The 23,510-nt window shown below is 35.0% G+C and overlaps 1 protein-coding gene across 4 annotated transcripts in view; it reads right to left on the reverse strand.

Moving 5' to 3' along the window:
- The window catches only part of DIAPH2 (diaphanous related formin 2), a 1,008,160-nt gene that overhangs the window by 712,465 nt on the left and 272,185 nt on the right, over positions 1 to 23,510 (reverse strand). For all 4 annotated transcript variants that reach the window (XM_004377544.2, XM_023732386.1, XM_023732385.1 and 1 more), the window contains 4 exons: positions 10,672 to 10,746; positions 10,521 to 10,590; positions 7,043 to 7,179; positions 5,108 to 5,216 (listed from right to left, as the gene is read on the reverse strand). In XM_004377544.2, coding sequence (XP_004377601.1) covers positions 5,108 to 5,216; positions 7,043 to 7,179; positions 10,521 to 10,590; positions 10,672 to 10,746 — 391 coding nt within the window. The remainder of the gene's footprint in view (positions 1 to 5,107; positions 5,217 to 7,042; positions 7,180 to 10,520; positions 10,591 to 10,671; positions 10,747 to 23,510) is intronic.

Genomic DNA, 23,510 nt, shown 5'->3' on the forward strand with positions numbered 1-23,510 from the left:
AATCACAACATGCACTACTTTTTTATTATTTTTATCATGTTAGAAAATGTTTTTAAAATTCATTAAATCATGCTAAACACACTTGTGCACATAGCTCCTGATATACTTCAAGACATGGCACCTTTCAGACTAATGAAAGCCTGGGAAGACTGGGGCTGTTTTTATAATACATCATTTTCTGTTAACTTCACTACTTTCTCATTCTATAAACAAGTATTATTAATGTTCAGTATATATTTTCCTGCTGGGCTATGCAGAAATCAGTTTCAACAACTATATATTGGTATTATCTCACTCTGTCCTCTTTTCTGAGGTGACTCGCAGACTATTCTGGCCTCTATTTTTACCAACTGGAAGCCTTTCTCCTTGCCTCCCACCCTACCATAATACTGTTACTCTACAAGAAAAGACAATTTCCTGGAAAATTCTTACCTATCCTTCAAGACCCAGTTTAAAGTGTGACTTTATCACTCAAGCTTTCCCAGACTCATGCAAGACATAATTAAATCATTCCACTATGCTCTTGTTAAACCTTACCAGGAGAAAAGGGATATGGGTGGGGAAAGATAGGAATTTCAGGCAAAGGGATCTGCATGATCAAATGTATGAGGACATTTGGAAAGTCTACAGCATATTTGGGAAACACAAAAGTTAGCATGGCTAAAACATATGGTACATTTGTTAGAGTGACAGGTCCAAAGGCCAGCATGTAAGGATAGCGCCAAATTGAAAAAGGTCATATGCCATGATCAGGTGTTTCACCTTTATCACGTTAAGTAATGGGTCATGAGTAAAGTATGTTAGGAATGCCAATACGTTAGAATCATACTTATTTTTTAAGGATAACTGACAACAGTATAGAACATTTGTCTGGAGAGGGAGAATGTGTTAGTATGGAGTATTAATTAAAAACTTGTTGGAATAATATCAGTGGGAGAAGATAAAGACAGCAGGGGGTAGAGAAAATGAGCTAGATTCATAGTCTGGTCTAAAAACTCATCAATAAGACATGATGATTAATTGTATTCAGGGGACAAAGAATGAAGTCATAAGGAAAATTGGAGATTGGGTAAAACGTGATACTACTAATAAGATAATCTAAAATGGGAAACACAGGAAGAAAGTACACTTATTGTGGTGGAATCAGGTTAAGAGGAAGAGATAACGAGCTCAGTTTTAATATAAGAGGCACAGTATAGTGGTTAAGAGCATGCGCATTGGAGCCAGATTGCCTGGTATTAAATCTAGGCTTTGCCGTCCATTTGCTTTGTGATTCTAGGAAAGTCATTTAAAACTCTCTGAGTCTTGGTTTACTCATCTGTGAAATGGGGATACTACTACTCTATCCCTCATAGAATTGCTATGAGGTTTAAATAAGATAACATATGTAAAGCATTTAGAACATTGCTTGGTGCATGGCTTATAAGTGCTATTTTTAATTTCTTATTTTTAAGATGCCTATAAGCCATGCAGTTAAAACCAAAAAAAACCAAAACCAATGCCGTCAAGTTGATTCCAACTCATAGCGACCCTATATGACAGAGTAGAACTGCCCCATAGGGTTTCTGAGGCTGTGATCTTTATGAAAGCAGACTGTCATATCTTTCTCCTGCAGAGCAGCTGGTGGGTTCGAACCCCTTTCGGTTAGCAGCCATGAGCTAAACCACCGTGCCACCAGGGCTCCTTAGACATCTAGTTAGGCATTTGGAAAAGCAGATTTGAATAGAGAGAGGCATATGAGCTGGACTTATAAATCTGGCGAATCACTAGAACATACTCGGATGTTGAAGCTAGAGAAGCGATTGAAAACATTTGTGAAGGAAGATATATATATTCATATATACATACACATGATTATATGTATATGGATACATATGGGTGCAAGCATGTACATATGCATGTATATATGTAAAAATGACAATAAAAGAGGACCAAGGATAAAACCTAAGGAACAAAATACCCAAGAAGTAAGACAAGGCGAAACACATTAAGAAGACAGAAAAGAAACAGAGGTAGTCAGAGAGCATGGAGAGAAGAGTGCCTGAAAATCTAAGGGATGTAAAATTTTGGAGGAGGGAGGTGATCAACAGGGCCAAGTGATCGGGACTGGATAAAGGCAGTATGATTTTGAATTTAAAGGATCATTGTCGACCTTTTTGAGAACTGTGAGAAAGTAGAGTTGTGAAAGGCAATTTAGGAAGTAGAGAAAATAAGTATAGTTGATTCTGTTAGAGACTGGACTGTGAAATTAAAAGGGAGATGAGAGCCTAGTTTGAGGTATAAGCAGGATCAGAAGAAGGTATTGTAGTATAGAGGAGACTTGAGAATGCTACTAAGCTGAAAGGAAGTCAATGAAGAGAGATCATATGTCTGATACATGATTCAGTTTCAACCTATTTTTTTAGCTACTGAAGATAATTAAAATCTTATCAGAGAAACAAAATTTCACTTTAAAGATGAACTAGAAAAAATATGTAAGAAGTTACTGATCTGTTTTGAAATCCAAAGGAAGAAAAAAAGGTATATAATTGTTATTTAAAAATATAATTAGTGCTGTATTTTAACAGAATTACTTTCTGAGACTGTAATAACATTTTGAGAAGTCTCAAGATAATACAGATATCGGAAAAGTAATTCTGTTAAAATACAGCACTAATTATATTTTTTAAACAACAGATTTAAACTTTTGTTTTTCATTTCTGTATTCTGAATATATTTTTTTAACATTTAGATGATATTTTTCCATTCACATTAGGTAGTCCAAATAAACAAGCACACTCCACAATTCTTGTGAGAATAATAGGCTCTGTATATAACAAATTACTAATTATTGTAGCTCATTAAAATAGGAAATTTCAAATTGTTGCTTGCTTATGTATGCATCTATTATCAGTATTCAACAATTTCTTGCATACCTAGTGAGATGTCTATGATTCCTCCATATGTTACTCGTTAACAACTTGCCACATTATTCTATTCAGTCCGGCTTCATGAAGGCTAGCACATTGTCAATCTCATCTAATTGTCTAGGCGTGAACTGCTGCTCTTTGAAGGTGGTTTCACTTTAAAAAATCTGGCAGTGCAGTATACAAATGATGGCATCACAAAGACCTGGGTTCAAATCAAAGCTCTACCACTTAATAGCGGTGGAATACTGAGTGAGTTACTTAACCTCCCAGATCCTCAATTCCCTGATCTGTAATCTGAAGATAATAATATCTAACTCACAGAGCTGTTGTTAAAAAACAATTTAAATAAGAATTTAAAAATATGTGAAAGTGCTTGACCTAAGTATGGCAAACCATGTATAAAATGTAATGAATACTCTTATTACAATCAAAATTTTTAATCCTTCCTAAACAAACGTCACAAGGAAAGCATGAACTTCTGCGTATGTCTGAAAGTAAATGAAATTTAGCTAGGTGAGCCCAATCACAGGAACAAGAACAAAACTTTCAAGAAGCCATCTAAAAAAGGCAGTTTTCAAACCTTTCAGCACAGATATTATATTACATTGAGATAAATCTTATAACAAGTATATTATAAAAATTAAAGCACTAGAAAGACATACCCCAAATTTTTTTTAATGTAATAAATTTGACATAAAAAGCACATCATAAAAGTTTTTCCAAAATGCTCATCATACTTGGAATAGGGAAGTAATGTTTAATAAAGATCTTTAAATATTTGGAAAGGAATTATATTTTTGTAACATTACAAATTCTCTTTGGACAAGCCAATTCGTCTCTCTGGTGTAGTCTGAAAATCTGGGCGGGGGAAGATACGAATACTCATTAATATGATAAAATACAAGAAAAGAAATATTTCTTCTATATCAGATAAGGAATTTTACTGTTGAAACACTCACTACTAAAGAACTTCATAAAATTAAATGAGCCACCTTTTCTTTGTTGAACACTCCAAGAGTTTTAAAAGATTAAATATAAATATTTAATATAAAATATAATATATATTACATATATATTATGACATAAAAATATTTCAGAGATGGTTTTCTATGGTACCTTAAATGGCAAACACTGTCTAAAAGAAAGAGATGTGCATCAGAGACCAAAAACCCTAGGGTCAAATTCAGACTCTGCTACTTACAAGCTGTGCCAACTTAGACACGTTATTTAACCCCACTTAGGCTAACTACCTCAAGGGTTCCTGGGCTGCACAAATGGTTATGTGCCCGACTACTAGCTGAAAGGTGGGAGGTTCCAGAGGTGCCTTAGAAGTCTGGCCTGGCAATCTGCTTCTGAAAGGTCACAGCCTTGGAAACCCCACAGAGCAGTTCTACTCTGCACACAGGGGGTCGCCATGAGTTGGAATCAGCTCAGTGGCAACTAACAACAACAACAAGCCTTATCACCTCAGAAGCAAACTGGAAACTAGAGTGCCTATATAGTTGGATTGTTGTGGGGATTAAATCAGATAATATATATACATTAAAATGTTTAGCCCAGGACCTCATATCATAAATGTGGTCAATAAATATGAGCTTCCACCTTTCAAAAACAAAGTTATTGTTCATAAAATGGTTCACTTCCTGAAACCATTTAAGAAAAGACAGATTTATCTTATAAAGAAGACAATTAAGCTGGGTCTACATAGGGCTATCATATGCACCTTGACCTAACAGTTGCAATTCAACTCATTCAATCCTGGTGAATTGGACCACTGAATATTGTGTGAATGGAACAAAGAGAAGTGTGTTTGGTTACCTTAAATTTCTGAAACAAGCCCACAGACTTTATTAACACTTGTTAAGATAATGGCATTGGGTAAGCTGCTTGATCTCTTGTTGTGATTATTGCTAAGGCTTCAGTTTCCCCTGGTTTATTGCATTCATTACTGAATTTCTATCTAAATATTCATGATAATCATAAATGCCACATTTATAATAACCCAGAAGTATTTTTCCTAATTTTAAACAAATTGTTATTCTCACAAATTTCTAGCTTTTATAAATGACCAAGCAATAGGAAGAATTTTATTTTTATATTCCATTCTATTTAAATGTCAGATAAAATGGTGTTGATGTCATACAAAATGAGGACTCTAAATAAAACCCTAGAAACAATTTTAAACAAAATTAACTCACCTGTAATTGCAAGGCTTCATGATTTTCTAATCCTTCCACAATTGGTGAAAATCGTTCCCTGTTATTTCTTTCTGCTGCTGTAGTTATAGCCCCTAAAAGTTTATCTAGACTGTAGAGAAAAGGAAAAAAAAAAAGAAACAGAAATAAGAAAGATATCCTACATGCACAGTATAAGCACGTGTTATCTCCTTCAGTCTTCCTCATTTACTTTCTGGTGCTTGATGTTTAAATGTTGTTGTTGTTGTTGAGTGTTGTGAAGTCAATTACGGCTCATATCGATCCCATGTGACACAGAAGAATTGCCCCATCGGGTTTCCTAGGCTGTAATCTTTTATAGACCATTACAATTTAAGAGTTGTGTTCCTGTCAACATATTTCTATGAGTCAACTACTGATTATTTTAAATTATTTTAGAGAATAAAAATAAAAATACAATTAAAAATGTTTAAAGAAAATAAATTTTCTGGGGGATATTTTTTAAAGTATACTTGACTGATAAACACTGCAATATTTTTAGATTTGGTATTGTCCATATTAACATAAACATTAATATCACTTGAACATAATATAATATCCATAATCAGAGAAAGCCCAAGTAAAGACACATCTATCATCACCTAGCATAAGAAACTTATTTACCTGAAGAAAAATATTGGTAACCGTCACCATACGGTGTCTCAATCAAATTAACCTTATGTACTATAAAACTCTTAGCAAACGATTAACTAAAATTATAATTATATCACAACAGTTAAACCAAAACCCAAAAATCTACTGCCATCGAGTCGATTCCGAATCACAGAGACCCTATAAGGGAGGGTAGAACTGCCTCATACAGTTTCCAAGGCTGTAGTCTTTATGGAAGCAGACTGCCACATCTTTCTCCCATGGTTTGAACCACCGACCTTTAGGTTAGCAGCCCAGCGCTTAGCTACTGCGCCACAAGGGCTCCTTAACAATTCCACCAGGTAGGTCGTATTTTACGAATTAAGTATTGAAAATCTAATTCATTAGAAAAATATTTCTTACTCATACAGAAACTAATATTTTTCTATAAAACCTAAGGAAACCTTACTTATTCATGTTACTTCATTTTCAGTTCATTCTCGTTGAGATAAGACTTGATGCTATACGATAATATTTTTGTTTAGTGTTTCTCATTTGTTTTCTAAGTACACTAGTAGTAAGGACTAAATGACATTTCACTTTATTCTAACAGGTATAAGATTCTTACTGACACACAAAGTATTCAAAAAAATATATTTCGGTTTAGGTTCTCAGCTGATATTTCATTTTTTATCATAATAGTTTCTTACAAAGTGGGCCTACTGATGACATCAAATCTGAAAATTTCCTTCTGATTCTATATTATTTCCATAAGATATTATCTAATTCATATTTTGCAACAACTTGCTGAATTTGGCACATGTATACATTCTGAATAATTACAAGCAACCTTTTTTTAAATAAGCTTAGTTTATTTCACAGTATAATTGCTTCATATTTTCAGTTCTCCTAGGTACATAAAGTAAAATACCATTCTAAAATAAAAGTAGGCAATTCAGTTACTTAAAGAAGTCAAGTTGTACGAGTACATGTGGTGTGTGTGTGTGTGTGTGTGTGTGTGTGTGTGTGTATGTGTTCATTTAGCCAAAATAACACTCTAAAATTGTTCCAATTTTCTAATGATTGGTTTACCTTCAGGTACACAAAATCACTATTCATTCCCTTTGAAACCAACTTTGAAGAATTCCCCATTAGGATTCTATCTGTTTAAATCTTTTCTTCAATTAACAAAAATGCTAAAACACAGACAAAGTAAAAATGTCAGGTCTTCATGCAAGTTATCAAAAGAAACAGAAGAAAAATAGGACTTATTAATTTCTCAAGTCTCATTTATTCATGCAGTTAATATAATAATATAGCAACACTTACATGTTCTCTTCTCCAACAATGCAAATAGCAGAAAGTATTTTTACTATTTCAGTCATCATGTTGGGTTGTTTGGGGTCAATTGCTCTTGCCAATAGTAAGAGACTTCTTTCATCTCCTAGAATCCTTTGCAATCCAAACTAGGGAAAAAAATAAACCTTCATTCAAAATGTCTATGGAATGTATCTTTAATTAAACAAAGCAACTTACAATGATTTTCTGAAAACCCATACCTCCACAATGAGATTCTACCTAATTATATGGATGTCCTTCATTTTTGTTTTGAAATGACTGCATCTTTTGAGTTTTTGCCCCTTGATCAGATATGATCTCCATTAGCCTGCTCTAAAAATTCCATAAAGATTTGGGAGAAATATGGGAATAATCAGTAGTTCTGCAACAAAGAAGAACATGTAAAGCACATACTGATATGATTTTCTAAAGTAATTCTACTTATGTCACTGGGTCTCCATGGAGATGTGGGGAGTTCATGGTTAAATTCTCCAATATGTTAGTGTGCAAAATTAAGTTGAACAAAAAAAGTAAAATGTTGAAAAATTCTTTTGTATACTATATGGCAGTTAAAGAAGCAATAAACCTCTGTCTTGATTTTCCCATAACTTTCTTTCTTATCCTACCCTCTTTCAGGCAGCTGTGCTGCACTACAAGAGCTATGAACCCAAAGAAATGGTGCCTGTCACAGTCAACTAGGGCAGAGGAGATACTCTTGTCATCTATTTTCATTTCACTCATTAATACATGTGTGTGTTTTCATGTGTGTGTGTCTGTGTGTGCATTATAAGAATAAGTAAAAAAGAAAAGCTAAGAAAAGCCCAAAACATGAGTTTTTACTACATAAAGAATATCATATTTTCTTTGATATCTGTCCCACAAAATATTTCTCAGATTTATTATGAAATATGTTTGCTTCTTTTTTAAGTCTAATAGTGAAATCTCACAACATTTCATTGGAACACAATTACCACTTCAGGCTAAGCTTTAGTTAAGAAACAAAAATATGAATAATTCCATGGTTCCTAATTTAACTTCCAAAGAACTCAGAAAAAAATAAAAACACAGCTAAAGCTCTTAAACATGACCTTATCAGAGGTCAGAGAAAATAAGGAAATTTGTGGAGACAAGACAAAAAAAGAAAGAAAGAAAAAAGGAAGTGGAAGACACTAGAGTAGAAAGGAACAAAAGAAAACAAAAAGGGATAACCTATGTTACGCAAATAATGCGTGCCTTCTATGTTTGTTTGCCAACTGCAACATCCCTCCACGAGGTATTTTCGTAAGTGCTTCTATGCCATTTTTTTTACTTGTTGCTGTTAAAAAAAATTCACATAGCATGCTTATGAAGGGGGACACTGTTGGCAAACAAACATAGAAGGCATGTGTTATTTGCGTTAAAATATGGTAAATAGGTGTAAACATGGCCAGTAAATAATACTAAGGAATAGAAGTCATAAACTTGTGTGAAACTGAGAGATGGATGATTACTTTGCAATTACCAAACTTAAAATAATGGCTTTAAAAATAAATTGCACTGAGAATGAAATCATTTACATTTTCCATTTATCATGCATTCTTAAAAAGCTTTTTCTAATATGAAGATAAAAACGAAGATATGAGAAATATATCTGAAAAAATATCAATCCAAATCTCAGAGCAAGTATTATAGCAGAGGACGTTAAGCAACAACAATCCTATTTTTACATGCATTGAATAGGGGAAAATAATTTTTGAAATAGGTAATCTAAACTCCATGGAGCCCACAAATTAATTTTTATGTCATTTTGGATGAAGGTGTTATTATTTGATCTGGACAATTTATTCCAAGATGAAATGGATGTGTCATTGTGTGTTTATAATTTTGAATGCATGCTTTATGCCCATTGTTTCATAAGCCTATAATTTAAAAGATTCATTTATTCATGTTCTGAGAACCTTACATGCAAGACATTAACAAGTTCTAACAAAAACTTATCTTTAGTTTAAAATAATCTAAGTCGAATCATGTTTCTTCAAATCTGCCAAACTTACAAGAGATAAGAAAGTATATGTTGACATATCAACTTATATCCTATGAGGAAAAGCTCCTGCAGGAAATCTCATTAATATGACTTTTATAGTGACTATTCTGGTTTCAGCCACTTGGTATCATGGAAAGCTATAACAATTAATAACACAAGTCAGCAAGAATTTAAGACAAAGGGTTGCATGGCTAATTTTATAGATGAGGGGACTAATAGCCAGAGAGGTCAAGTGATTTTTCAAAGGTCACTCAGCTCATTAGTGGCAAAACATGAACTAGAACTCATATTTCCTGATTTATAATATTGTGTTCTCTTTCCATTATTTCATTGTTTTTCCCTCCGTTGAAGAAACAGATCCATCTTGATCTTGGGAGAAGCAATGGTCATTAAGTATTTTCTTGTTAGGCTTCAGATTCTGCATAAATTTGTAGCCAAAGGCTAAAAGCACAGAAGTAGAGAAATTCTATGCTAATACTGACATGAATCTTTCTGGAAGAAACTTGCAAGGACAACACAGTTAGTATATCCTATGATAGAGTGTCATGTCAACTACCAACCACTCATTCTACCTCCCAGTAGTATTCTTTGTTAATACATATGTGTGTAATAGATACATACTTATATATAATCCCACATGCTTAAGAAAGACAACTTACAGATTACTTAGACAATCTTATTGCATTAGTTATTAATAGCTATACTTCACAATTGACGAGTTTCTGGTATTGTTATAATTATTAAGTATTTTAAAACACCATCTGAAGGGAATTCAAGTAATTAAATGAATTAGTCAACAGTATTTTGTCTACAGGTATATACAGCAAATCAATTTCAAGATAGTAACAAAGTAAGTTTGCAGAAAAAAATTACTATGACTTCATAGCCTGAACACAGACTATTTTTAGAAGAAAAATCATTTATTTAAAATTTATACAGCCCCTTAAATGTAACTGTTGTTCAACGGACATAAAAGAAAAAAAAAAAACACTATCTTCTAGAGATGCCTTTTAGGTATGTTAACTCACTGTCATTAACTGAACATAAAAGAGAAATCTTAACCTTACAATGTTCTTAGCAAATAAGTCAAATCAAAACTTTGGATTTTTCTTTACAGTAAAATAAAAACTCTATATAAGGAAATAGTACTCAAAATATAACCTTTAAATTTTCCTACTACCATAAAAGACATAAAAAGTGTTATCTAATTTGGGAACAAGAGTCATATGTTTTTATGATCGCAAAAACCTACCAATGGCTATTTTGTAAAGCAAAGTATACATTAAATACTATTTAAATGAAACTTATGATGATTTGCATCATAAAGAGAAACATGCTTTTATAAACCAAATAAGCATCCACTAGTTTGTCTGTTTTATACTTTCATATTGTCAGGCAAATTATCACCTTTTGTGATAGAGGCAGAAATAAATATTACATACTTACCTTATTATTCATAAATGCTTTGAGGCACTGAATAAGTTTATACTGATTCTTCTTGTCAATATGTTCTTGCCTAAATAGAAGGGAAAAAAAGATTATGTTGTGCTTAAAAACTTCCCCTTTGGTGACTATTTTATTTAGCGTTTATTCTTACTGTTTCTTGTCCAGAAGCTTTTCAAGTACATCCAATAAGAGTCCAAGACCTTCATGGCCAAAGTTGTTAACCCAGCTAAAAAATAAACAAAAAATATAGGTATAAATAAGTTTGTATATTCAAAACATCAAATATTCAAAATAAAATTTTGAATTACGAATTTCACAATCCTGACTTAATATTGCTGACGTTCTTTTTTCTACTCCCATGCTGTCAAGAATTGACTCTGTGAGGATGACTTGAAGATCGTTTCCTCAATCCCAGATCTCTTGTCACATTTCAGATCAGCTTGGTTGACAGTACTGCCTTGGTGGTTTCACCAGCATCATATATTTATAAAGCAAAAATTTCGTCCCCTGCCTTCACCCCTCAAATGCACTCCTCCTGTGGTATAAATAACACCACTACCCTCTGAATTGTTTTTATTTGAAATATTGGCATTTTTTTTTTTGATCCCTTATCTCTTTCACCTTTGCATTTATTCTGTTCATTCATTCAACAAAGTATTTATTGAGTGCCTACTAAGTACCAGGCATGTTTCAGATGCTAAGGGTACAAGAAGGACATATGATGAAAATAAAATAAAATAAAAAACTATGGAATGAAATATCAGTGCAATGGTGCTAGGTTTAAAAATAAAACTTGGTAGATGGAATAGGGAGTACCAGGATGCTAATATTTAATGTGTTGTCAGGGAACGATTCTTTGATAAGGTAGTAGTTGAACAGAACCCTGAAGGAAGTGAGGACTTTCCCAGTAGTTGTAGTAAGAGAAAACTGGCTACTGAGGAGATAGCTAGTGTTTGGCACTTTCCAGGAATTGCCAGGAGACCAGTGTGGCATAAGCTGAAGAAGCAGACTGGGGAGAGTGGCAGTAGATGGATGTTCTTAGTATGGTAGAAGGCTGGAAGACTGATTATGTAGAGTTTGGTTTGACTTTCCATAATGACTGCCACACATGCCTCCTCCCTCCTTTTCATTGTCTCTGCTAACATCCTAGTTTATCCTAGTTACCTCTCCTTTAATATGCCAGGAGCCTCCCAACTAGCGTCTCCACAGCTTCTTTCTTTTCTTTTATTCATTTTACAAAATGCCAGATTAAGTTGCACTTAATCACAGTCAGCTGTCCAAAAATTCCCACTGGACTACCACATAGAGGTCAAATTCTTTGAACTAACATTCTAAACTAGCCTCAATCTACGTTACCAGCCTCAGGCCTTATACCACATATCCCAATAAAACCAGACACATTTTCTTTCCTGAAGTCCTCCCTCTACTTCCCTGCTTTGGCTCATTTATGTTTTCTTCCCAGAAGGTAACCCCAATTACACCTCTCAAAACTCTTCAAGGTGGAATTTGACTGTTAAATCCTCCATTAATGTTTTCCCCCTTAAGTCCTCCAACCAAATATAATTTTTTATCTTCTAATCTCCCATGTATCTGTATTTATCTTCTTATGCTTAACATTATGATTTTTGCCGTACATGTCTTATCGAACTTTCTGGATTATAAATTCTCTGAAGATACTTAGAATACCTTATTCATCTTTCTATCTCTCACAGTGCCTAGCAGAGTGGTTTACATATAGTCAACAATAAATAAATATTTGGTAATTTAAGTGTAATTACATTATTTGGCTCATATGGTTAAGAAAATTAGCAGTAACACTGGTAATAACAATGTGCATTTACTCAGAGAGTCTCATATTACCCAAGAACTTCACAAATATAAATAAATAAATAGCAGACTCCTGTGAAGCAGTAGTTAAAATCCATACTCTAAATATTTAAGCCACAACTTTATTTCTATTCCACAGTTTTTAAACCAGTGACTTCGTATCTGCCAAAGGAAAGCTTATCAACAAAGCAAAGACTTAGATTTCGAAGAGAATATCAGTAAAAGACATCAGACCAATGAATACAATAGATTTAAAAAATAGCTCAAATAATCAGAACCAATCACATCCACAAGATATATAAAAACTCATTTTACACAAATTCTCCTTTAATTTCCATTGTGGAAATGAGAAAAAAAATCAATATGGCATTGTAATGATAATTGGCAGCAAGTTACTATTCAATTGAGGCATGTAATAATCCAGTGCAATGAGCTATTTTCTCTAAATACTCTTGATAATCAGTGGGGCGGTGGTAAAAGGATAAAAGGACATCAGCTCTAAGAATAATATACTGTATTTAATCTATCCCAGAGAAAAATCAGCAGATACCATTACAGCATGATATACTTTACAGCAACCTTAAAATAATAGGAATCCTGAACAAATTTTTATATATGGGCTTCAATATCTGCTATGGCATTTGGAAAGATAAAATAATCTATGATTTCCTTGAATTTAGTACTTCCAAATAGTTTTTTAAATTCTAAATTTGACTCATTCTTTTTACAACTATCACTATTAAGATTATTACGGTTATTTCTTTCTTGGTTTAGAGAAGCATTTGATACAAGAGCATGATTTATATTTATTCTCTTGAAATTCAGTCACCCACACATCCCAGACTGTATCAAATTGTGCAGTTTATGGTACTTTGGTTTCATTCAGTAAAAATTACTATTACTTTGAGTATCTGGGGTATTAGAACCCTGTGGGCAGCCATCTAAGATACTCCACTGGTCTCATCCCTTCGGGAACAAGGGAGTGTGAAGAGAACAGGATACAGGGGAAAGATTAGTCCAAAGGACTAATGGACCACAGCTGCCAGGGCCTCCACCAGACTGAGTCCAGTGCAGCTACATGGTACCCGGCTACCACCACTGACTGCTCTGACCGGGATCACAACAGAGGGTTCTGGACAGAGCTGGAGAAGGATGTAGACCAAAATTCTAACTCACAAAAAAATACCAGATTTACTGGCCTAAAGGAGACTGGAGAGACCCTGAGAGAATGGCCCCCAGACATGTTAGCTCAGTGGTGGGGTCACTTCTGAGGTTCACCATTCAGCCAGGGAGTGGACAGCCCCATAAAACCAAATGGGACTAAAGAGGCACAGCAGTCCAGGGACAAAGACTGGAAAGCAGAAGGGGATAAGAAAGCTGGTGATAGGGAACCCAAGGTTGAGTAAGGATAGTGTTGATGTGTTGTGAAGTTGTTGACCACTGTCATAAAGCAAGATGTATACTAACTGTTTGATGGGAAACTGTTTTGTTCGGTGGTCCTTCATCTAGGGTGAGAGTGGCAGCACAATTGGAAGAGCGTGGTTGATGTCACTGAACTGTGCATGTGTAAATATTTGAAGTGGTGTATATTTCGCTACGTAAATTTTCACAAAAACAAAAAAAAAGGTGGGAGCGGAGGGGGTTGACATGTTGTGGGTTGTTAGCCAATGTCGTAGGACAATGTGTGTGCTACTGTTTCATGGGAAACTGTCTGTTCTGTAAACCTTCACCTGAGATACAGTAAAGAAAAAAAATTAAATAAAAAAATTACTATTACTTTGAAAAAAAATAGAATACAATTATGAAACTTAAGTGTGAGGAAGAAGGGCTTATTTATACAAACTAGGGAGTGAAAAGTCTTAACTGAAGAATATTTTAGGCCAATGGGCAGAGGAGTCCAAGTAGGAGTCATCAAAATTTTAAAGTAGAGAAACAGGAGTCCAAAAGTAGCCTGTTGTTAGAGAGACAAAATAATTATGATGTAGCATGATGCCACTTGAGGTTAGAAGGAAAGGGGTGGGGAGGATGGCAAATAATAGACATACTTTTCCCCCCTTTTCCTCTTTCTAGCACAATTCTGCCTCTTTCAGGAATCAAATATCTTGTGAATGAATGAATGAGTGAGTGAGTGAATACTATACAAGAGCAGCCATGAAATGATGAAACAGTTTTCAAACAAAATACTGGCACATATATGAGGGAAGGTTGATACTGCAACACCAGAAGTAAGCATAAATCAGTGGTTTTGAAAGTTTCCCAAAACAAAAGCATCGGCGTCACCTGGGTAACTGTTAGAAATGCAAATTCTTGGGCCCCACCCAAGACCTACATTTCTAATAATTAACCCAGGTGATGCTGATGCTTTTGTTTGGGGGAGCTTACTTCCAAAACCACTGATTTATGCTTCAGAGCCCTAGTGAAGCAATGGTTAAGAACTTGGCTGTTAACCAAAAGGTCAGCAGTTTGAATCCACCAGCTGCTCCTTGGAAACCCTATGGGGCAGTTCTACTCTGTCCTATAGGGTCGCTATGAGTTGGAATCGACTTGACGGCAACGGGTTTGGTTTGGTACCCTAGACCTATGGAATAAGTAACTCTGGGAAGCGAGGCCAAGAAATCTGTATACTATTAACTATTCCTCCAGGAGATTCTGATGTTTGGTTCAGTTTGAGAACCACTAGCATAGAACAATGTTGCTGGCGAAGAAGTGGTTTTTCTCAAGCAGGACTCAAGCTCAGAACTCAAGACTGCTTTATAAACTGTCCCAGCCATACTGTGTACTCCCACTGTCACAGGACACAGATCAAGTGTCCACTTGAAGCAGGAATATTTGGTATAATTTTAAAGAGAATGCAAATTTCAGCTGAGTATTCAGCACTAATTGGAACACCCAGAACTATAAAAATACAGTTGATGACTCACTTTAAAATCTAAACTCAAGGATGTCAAGCAGACAGGTAAATTTTCTGTAGTATATTAGTCCTGAAATAAGAAGTTGCAGTTCAACATGGACTTCAAATTTATGAGAGACGTAGAAGAGAATAATGAAAAACTAAACAAAAGAAATAAGTGGAGAAGGAGAATGATCTTTCATAATTCCCATAACCACCCTGAAACGTTATTTGTTTACTTTCCTTTTTTATTGACGTATGATTTACATATCATAAAATTTGTCATTTTGACAAATGTATATAGTAATGTAACCACCAACACAAACAAGATACAGAACATTTTCATCACCCCAAAATATTCCATCATTCCCATTTGAAATCGATCCCTTTTCCCTATCTCTAGCTCTCTGACAATCACTTATCTGATTCCTATTGCCATTTCCTGAGTAAATGGAATCATACAATAAGCAGCTTTTTGTATCTAGTTTCTTTCGCTTAGTATAATTCTTATGATAGTCAGTCATGTTGTTGTATGTATCAATAGTCCGTTCCTTTTTATTGTATGGATGTACCACAATTTGTTTATCCATTCATCAGTTTATGAACATTTTGGTTGTTTCAAAGTTTTCACAAGTAGTAGTAAAGCTGTCATAAACATTCACATGTAAGTTTTGGACAAAAGGAACCACCCACGCAAAAACAATCGGAAAAAAATCAATCAGGAGAATTAATATATGAATGAACAAGAGATCACGCTTAGGTCTACAGACTGAAAAAGAAGCTAGGGAGATTATATAGGGAGCAAGAGAATGACCCATAGTGAGACAGAATTTTCCAACCACAGATATAAAAGGCTTGACTGTATATATCCGGGAGTACATCTGGTACGTTGCTCAAGAAGTTCAAAATTAAAGACCCTCACCCAAGTTTATTCAAAGATTAGGAATACACTCCACCATCCAACAATGGAATATGCTAAGAGACCATATACTGGCATGATTAAATGCATAAACTTTAGAGAAAGATGGACTTAGATTTTGATCTCATCTTTACAGTATTCTAGCTATATTATTTTTGATCAGTTACTTAACCTCTCTAAGCTTGCTTTCTCATCTTCAAAATAGGGATAAGAATAGTATCTACACCTCATCTGGTCTTTGTGAGGACTAAATGAAATAATACCTGTGAAACAGCACAGTGAAGCTAGTATTAAGATATTTTTTAAAATCTTAAGAACCAAAAATTTGAATGCTGTTTGAATTTTCTAGTCCAAGATACAGTATGAATTTTATACCTACATTAAAGAATTATTTTCAATAATATTAATACTTAAACACTTTTCACCATTCATTTAATAAAAAGTACTGTAATTAATATGAAATATACAAAAGAATCTAAACATATAGTAGACTTCTGATTTATTTTAAAAATAAGACTTCATATTTTAAATATTCAGTACTCATATTATCTCATGTGTTTTCTTTAATTTGCTGTTACTATTCAACTTTGGGTATATTTAATTCTAACTGTCTTTGGTGCTGGTCAATTCACATTACAATAACCATGGAAGTTACAATGGTAGAGAGAGAAAGAGGAAAAGAATGAATTTATAGTTCATGAATAATCCTGAAAGAAAGTATTCTATCAAAATATGAACATTAAGGTTTTAAAACAAATCTATATCAAGACTTCAGAACTTCTGAGGTTATTATCTTTAAAGGGCTCACTTACAGTGATCAGCATGATCAAAGGAAAGAATATCTCATTTAACAAAAGTATCATAGGATTCATTTAGCTATAAATCCAATAAAAAGCAAGATTCTCTCCCTTTCTACCTCTCCAGGGCAAAATGAAGTGCAGGAAACTCTATAAATGTACCTGTTGGAGGAAGAAATGAGGTTCTGCTCCTTCACAGATACACATAAAGGAAAACCCTTCACAGTTTTCCAAAACCTCAACCTTTCATCTATACATTGAAGATTCAGACTCTGAATTATTTAGTTACTGTTCATGTAAATATAATTTAAAATCAAAGCTTTAGTGGACAAATGAGTTCATTACCCTATACCTAATACAGACATAAAAGCAAATATTGTTTGCATGTCCATTTATGATTAGATTGCTCGATTGACTTCTATTTATCAAAAGGGTTAAAGCTAAAATTAGAAAGTTCTATAGTGATTCCCCTAAGCTGTAAAGGCAATTGGTCTCATGTGAAGGAGCCCAGTATTAGTCATGTCATCCCTTTATCACTGCTTGTACAGTGCTAAAGGCTAGCATAGAGGGTTATGTGTTCTGTACAAACAATTTTATTTCTCTCTAATGGTGTTCTATTCCCGTTTGTAATCTCATACTACAACCCAAATCGCTGGAAAATCAAATAAAATGAATGATAGTTCAGAGTTTCTAGGGGGAATTCAGAAAGGTAAAATTATAAGACATGAAAAAACTAATTCAAATGGTTGAGGAGGCTTTAAAAATTACTGTAAATGGTAATTTTTTTAAAGGAAAACATCTAATTTTAATACCCATGTTGCAAATGCAATGTTTTTGAATGTAATTAAAACTAAGCCTTAGTTATATGCACTTATGGAAAGAAGATGAGACCTAGGTGATTAAAACCAATGCGTAACTCAATGCAAGCAGTATCACGCACTCAGCTCATGATCAATATCCCCAAAAATAGCTACAGAAAACTTAATATTTTCAGCTTCTTTAAAGGATAATTTGTTCAGCTGAATCAACTTCACAGATAATTCAATTATCAATATATGCATCCATTAAAAAATAAAACAGTAACATGGATTTATATATGCTACGACTAACTTGGTCTAACTTCAATAAAAACATGTATTTCCATGCAGGTTTCTCTACATGAAAAGTAAGCACAATAGCTTTGGGTACTTCAATGTCCTTGGAAACTATTCACCACGGTAGACTAATACGTGAGCTATCTCTGACCAATTCTAAACTATTAGATGCAAAATTGACATTATTAGATATATGTGCATATATACGTTTGAAGCATGATGTTCACTGACCCTTTTCTTTCACGAGATTCATAGAAACAATGAATATGTCAGTTTTCCAGCTATGTCTCTCATGGTTTTGACTTAATGCTCAGATAGATTGCACTCTCCTTAAAAACACCAAAAAAGACATTCCATCTTTCTCTCTATACTTCGTTACTCGCTTAAGAGGGTTTCATCCGGCTGCATTTATTCTCATTGGAAAGATTCTGCTCTATTTTATACCACTCACACATTTCTAAGAGCTTCTTCCAAAGGAGGAAATGTGTGCTCTTTCTAGTTGCTTATATTATATGAAAGCAACTTCCTCTTACATATTTCCAACAAATTGTAAATGCCCAAGGGACATGCAAAAATCTCTTCAGGGCAATATCTTAAGTAAAACATTTCCTCTGATAGGATAAAAGTTCCTTAAGCATTAAAATCAATTTCTTAAGCTGTCTAAACTACTTTGGATATAGTCAAATGGCTTATGACCAAATCTGTTAAAATGCCCAACAAGCCATACAGTAAAGACTATTTTCCTCCTCACCACCCTTCAAAATTATTGTTAGAACAGTATGAGACTGTCTTCCCGCATAATAAAAATGGAAAAATACCTATAAAAAAGTGAAAGAAAATGAAAATAGAGTCTTGAACTATAGTTGAAAGAGGGAAAACAAGTGGGAAAAGATCACCCAAAATATTCAAGCAAAAGCTAAAGGCGTGTTTGAAATGTAAATATAATTAGGTTAGGGCACTTACTAAAGGGGCCTTCATAGTGATATAACCAGTCAAACTTATAATATAATGTTAACTACAGAAGAAAAATGTATTGGTTTATTTTCCTACACTAAGTAATACAGTTAAAACTATCACACACTCCACAAGACATCTAATTTCTTTTAGTTTAGTGAAATTTTGTTAAAATGAACTTACTGCAATAAATCACATTCCTAATCTATAAAGCCTGAAAATTACTAAACAGAGCTGACACCTAGTTTATCTTTTGTGAATAAGGTCAGTAAAAAGTTTTTTGAATGCAAGGAGGAAAACAGTCATCAGCATATACCACCCGCACATTTCTTTTTTTTTCCTAAACAAATTTGTATGTTATACTGTCTGATTCTGGTGGGCAGCAGAGAAGTTAAGTGAATTTTCTTTCATGGTGAAGGGGTAAGGAGAGTTGATGGGTAATTTCTATTTGATGACTTAACAACAAAAATGCAACAATCCTTCTCACCTACCAGGTGTAGTTTCAAAAACGTATAATTAAAGACTCATTATAGAGTGTGATACCTACAAGGACAAAGATCAAAGAAATTTAATATTCATAAACATTTTTATTCAGGATAACTGTAACCAGATCTAAAAAGAACCATCTCTACCATTCCTCATTGGTGGATGTCAAAAAATCTTAACAAATCTAAATGTTTTCTTGTAACTGAAACTGATCTGTAATGGTAATTGTTTTAATCTTTTCTAGTTTATTTTTATGTAATATTTTAAAACCTCTTCCACTCAAAACTAAGAAAGAAAGGATGGATATTTCATATATACCTATGTGCACGTACATGCACTCTTAAAATAAAAAACAAACAAAACCAAACCCACTGCCGTGGAGTCAATTCCAATTCATAGCCACCCCACGTGTTTCAAAGTAGAACTGAGTTCCATTGGGTTTTCCTGCCTGCAATCTTTAGGGAAGCAGATCATCGGCGTTGCTGTGCGGGAGGGAACTGCCAACCTTTCAATTAGTAGTCAAGTACAAACACTTTATGCCACCCAGAGACATTCACATGCACTTGTAGCTGTGGTTAAATGCCTTAATGTAGCCAACTTTAATACAATTTTTCAAAATATAGTTATTGAACAATGAATATTCAAAAATCTTTAATAATCCATCATTAAACAACTTACAAATTGTTAAGGCTTTTATTGAAGACAAATTAAACCAAATGTACTCATTATTTTTGTCTACCACAGTGATATAGCCATCTAAAGCAATAATAGAATCCCTGGGTGGTTCAAACAGTTAAAGTGCTAGGCAGCTAACAAAAAAGTTGGTGGTTTGAGTCGACCCAGAGGTGCCTCAGAAGAAAGGCCTGGTAAACTACGTCTGAAAAATCTGCCATTGAAAATCTATGGAGCACAGTTCTACTCTGATACACATGGGGTCACCATGAGCTAAAATCAACTCCACGGCAATTGATTCGGTTTTGGTTTAAAGAAATAACAACAATAACAACAACCATATACATAACATATAGACAAAATCTTTATAGGACTAACTGCAGTATAAAATACCTAAGAAACAAATATTAACCTTCTACTATTTTCAACCTGGCTTACACTTATTTTTATAAAAATCTAGAGACACAGCAACATATAAAAGATACCCATTTAGACTTGATAAATCTTTCAGAACATATAAATGCTGTTTTAATTGCTGAAATAACTTTGACCCTCTTCAAAATGATAAGTACTCTCTTTTTTCAACTGTAACAGTTAAAAGCCAAAACAAACACAAACAATTCAAATCAGCAACATGGTTTTTCTTCATTTACCATTTATGAACAAACTTCCATGAAAGAACACACACTGATAAGAGTAGCCTTACTGGAGTGAAATCAGATTAAATTATCTAATATTGAGTCCTTCATTTTGTCTATGAGAAAACTAAAAAAGTTTAATGACTTGTCTTAGGTCACAGGACTTGTTAACAGCAATGGCATAATTAGAATCCAGCACTCCTCAATTCTTACAGGCCTCATTCAACTGTATTACCAGTAACTAATGTAAAAATTGTCAATTTATGGTTCCAAGCATTTTGGTTATTTTTCATTCATGATTGAACGTTGGAAAAAACATAAAACTTATAAAAATATCATCAATGGGTATACTATGAAATGAAAGCAGTACCAGTCACGGTTTTTTTTTTTAATTAATTATTCTCGGTTTCATCATCAACATAAGGGAAACTTTATTAAGATAATAGAAACAGTAAGAATGGCCAAAAAATACTTCCTGAAGAATCTGGCAAAATGGCGCTCTAGGCAAAAGCACCACACCGTCCCTCAACAGCAAAGATCTGAAAAACTAAGCCGAACAGAGAACACAACAATCCTAAAACCCTAAAACATCAAATGAAGAGATAAAGAACTCAGCCAAGCACCAAATGGAGTGAGAAAACCGACAGAGAAGGGAGAGCGAGGAGAGATTCATACAGAGGTCCCCTACCAGCTAACGCAGCGTGGATCCGCCATCTTGGACTCCTATCGGGGACCAGCAAACAGGGTACGAGAAAGCAGCCTCACGGAGCGTCCAGCAGGAAACAAAACAACCGGTAATTTGCGATATACGCTTTCCCACTGCCCACCCTTCTTCACCCCGACTCGGCCTCCTCTGCTTCCCGCGGCCACAATCTCTTGACCGGGAAACACCGGCTGCTTGGATTCCACACGCCCGAATGGGCGGCTCTCTGAGTGCCATTTGTTGGCTGCTAGTGTTGATTTTTTTTCTGCTTCTTTCGATTTCTTCCTTAACTCTCACCACCTCCCCCTCCTTTCGCTAGAGTACCTGGCTCCGTGCGCCATCTTTGCTTCTTCCTGAGTGGCTGCAGAGCTCCAGTAATTTGTGATATACCCTTTCACACTCCCTACCCTTCTTCATCCGCACTCGGTAAACTCTGCTTCCCGCGGAAACAGTCTCTTGTCCAGAAACACCAGCCTGCACTAGCTGTCTCTCTGAGGGCCATTTGTTGGCTGCTAGTGTTGATTTTTTTTCTGCTTCTTTTGATTTCTTCCTTACCTCTCACCACCTCCCCCTCCTTTTGCTCAAATACGTGGCTCCATGCGCCATCTTTGCTTCTTCCTGAGGGGCTGCGGAGCTCCCCGTTCGAGTGTGGAGCTGCTTCCCGGTCTGGGCTACCGTGCTGGTGGGAGCCCGGGGCTTTTGTTCGTTTGTTTGTTTTGAATTGCTTCTTTGTCTTCTTTTCTATTTCTTGAGTTTGGAGCCCTTTCTGGCCAGGCGGAGCTAGGTGGCAAGGAAACTCCCCCTCGGCTTGCACAGACGTACAGAGGGATCCCTGAGAGCATTTCCTTTTTTGTGGGTTTTTTTGTTTGTTTGTTTTTTGGGGGCCTTTCTTCTTCTTCTTTTTTTTAATTTGTTTTGTTTTCTTTTCCCTCTTTTTCCCTTCTTGTCTTTCTTCATTGCTCAGTTTCTCGTCTCTCTATATCTTCCTTTTCTTTCTGTTCCCTGAATACCTGGTGTAGTATACCTCTATGCATTCTAGCCAGGCTGTACTGCAACACCTAAGAGCAACTTCCCCAGACCTCATAGCTGCACTGGTGGGAACCCTGGGAACTTTGCAGTTCTTTAACCATTCCAATATCTATTTATTCATTCTTTTATTTCATTTTCTTCCTCTTCCCCTTTCTGTTTTTCTCCATTTCATAGTCTCTCATCTCTCCACTCCAAAGGCAAGCTCCCCTAGCATTCTTTTTTGTTTGTTTGTATGTTTTTGGCTACTGATCCTCTCTCCTCTCTCCCATATCCATCTTAGCTCCACACATAACAATCTCCCCGCCGTATGCTCCTTACCTGCATCGTGCGCTTGACATCACACCAGCAAGCACCACAAGCACAGCCTACTGGAACCTGCCCTGCACTGATTACTGACCCACACTGGTAGCTGTAGTAAGTGCCATAAACAACGCGACCCAGTAACTCCTCTTCAGCTAGACCTGCCCTGCCATACCATATCTGAGTGACTGACCCTGCCACTTGGAGAAGGAGGCGAAAAGCATTGAGCACACAGACGAGCAAACAACAAAGAACACAAAGTCTGCCTCCTCAGACATAGTCAAATTTTTTTTAAAAAAGGGACGAAGAAACCAAATCTACAATCAATAAACGAGAAAAATAACTACTGAATGCCCCGAAGACAGCAGACAATATCAAAGCACTTACAAAAACAGGACAGGATGGTTCCAGTAGGCGTCCAAAATAAAACACCAGATGACTCTCATCTGGAAGAAAATGCACTAGAACTTTCTGATAGGGAATTCAAATCTCTAATACTCAGAATTCTCCAAGAACTGAGGCAAAAAGCTGACAAACATGAGGAAAAAATAGACAAATTCAAGGAAAATACGGACAAACAACTGGAAAAATTCAGGAAAATAATGCAGGAACAAAATACCAAAATACATTCACAGCTAGGAATTATACAAAAACAACAATTAGAAATCCAAAAGATAAACA

This window comes from Trichechus manatus, unplaced genomic scaffold (assembly GCF_000243295.1).
Source record: "Trichechus manatus latirostris isolate Lorelei unplaced genomic scaffold, TriManLat1.0 scaffold00051, whole genome shotgun sequence".
NCBI lineage: Eukaryota > Metazoa > Chordata > Mammalia > Sirenia > Trichechidae > Trichechus > Trichechus manatus.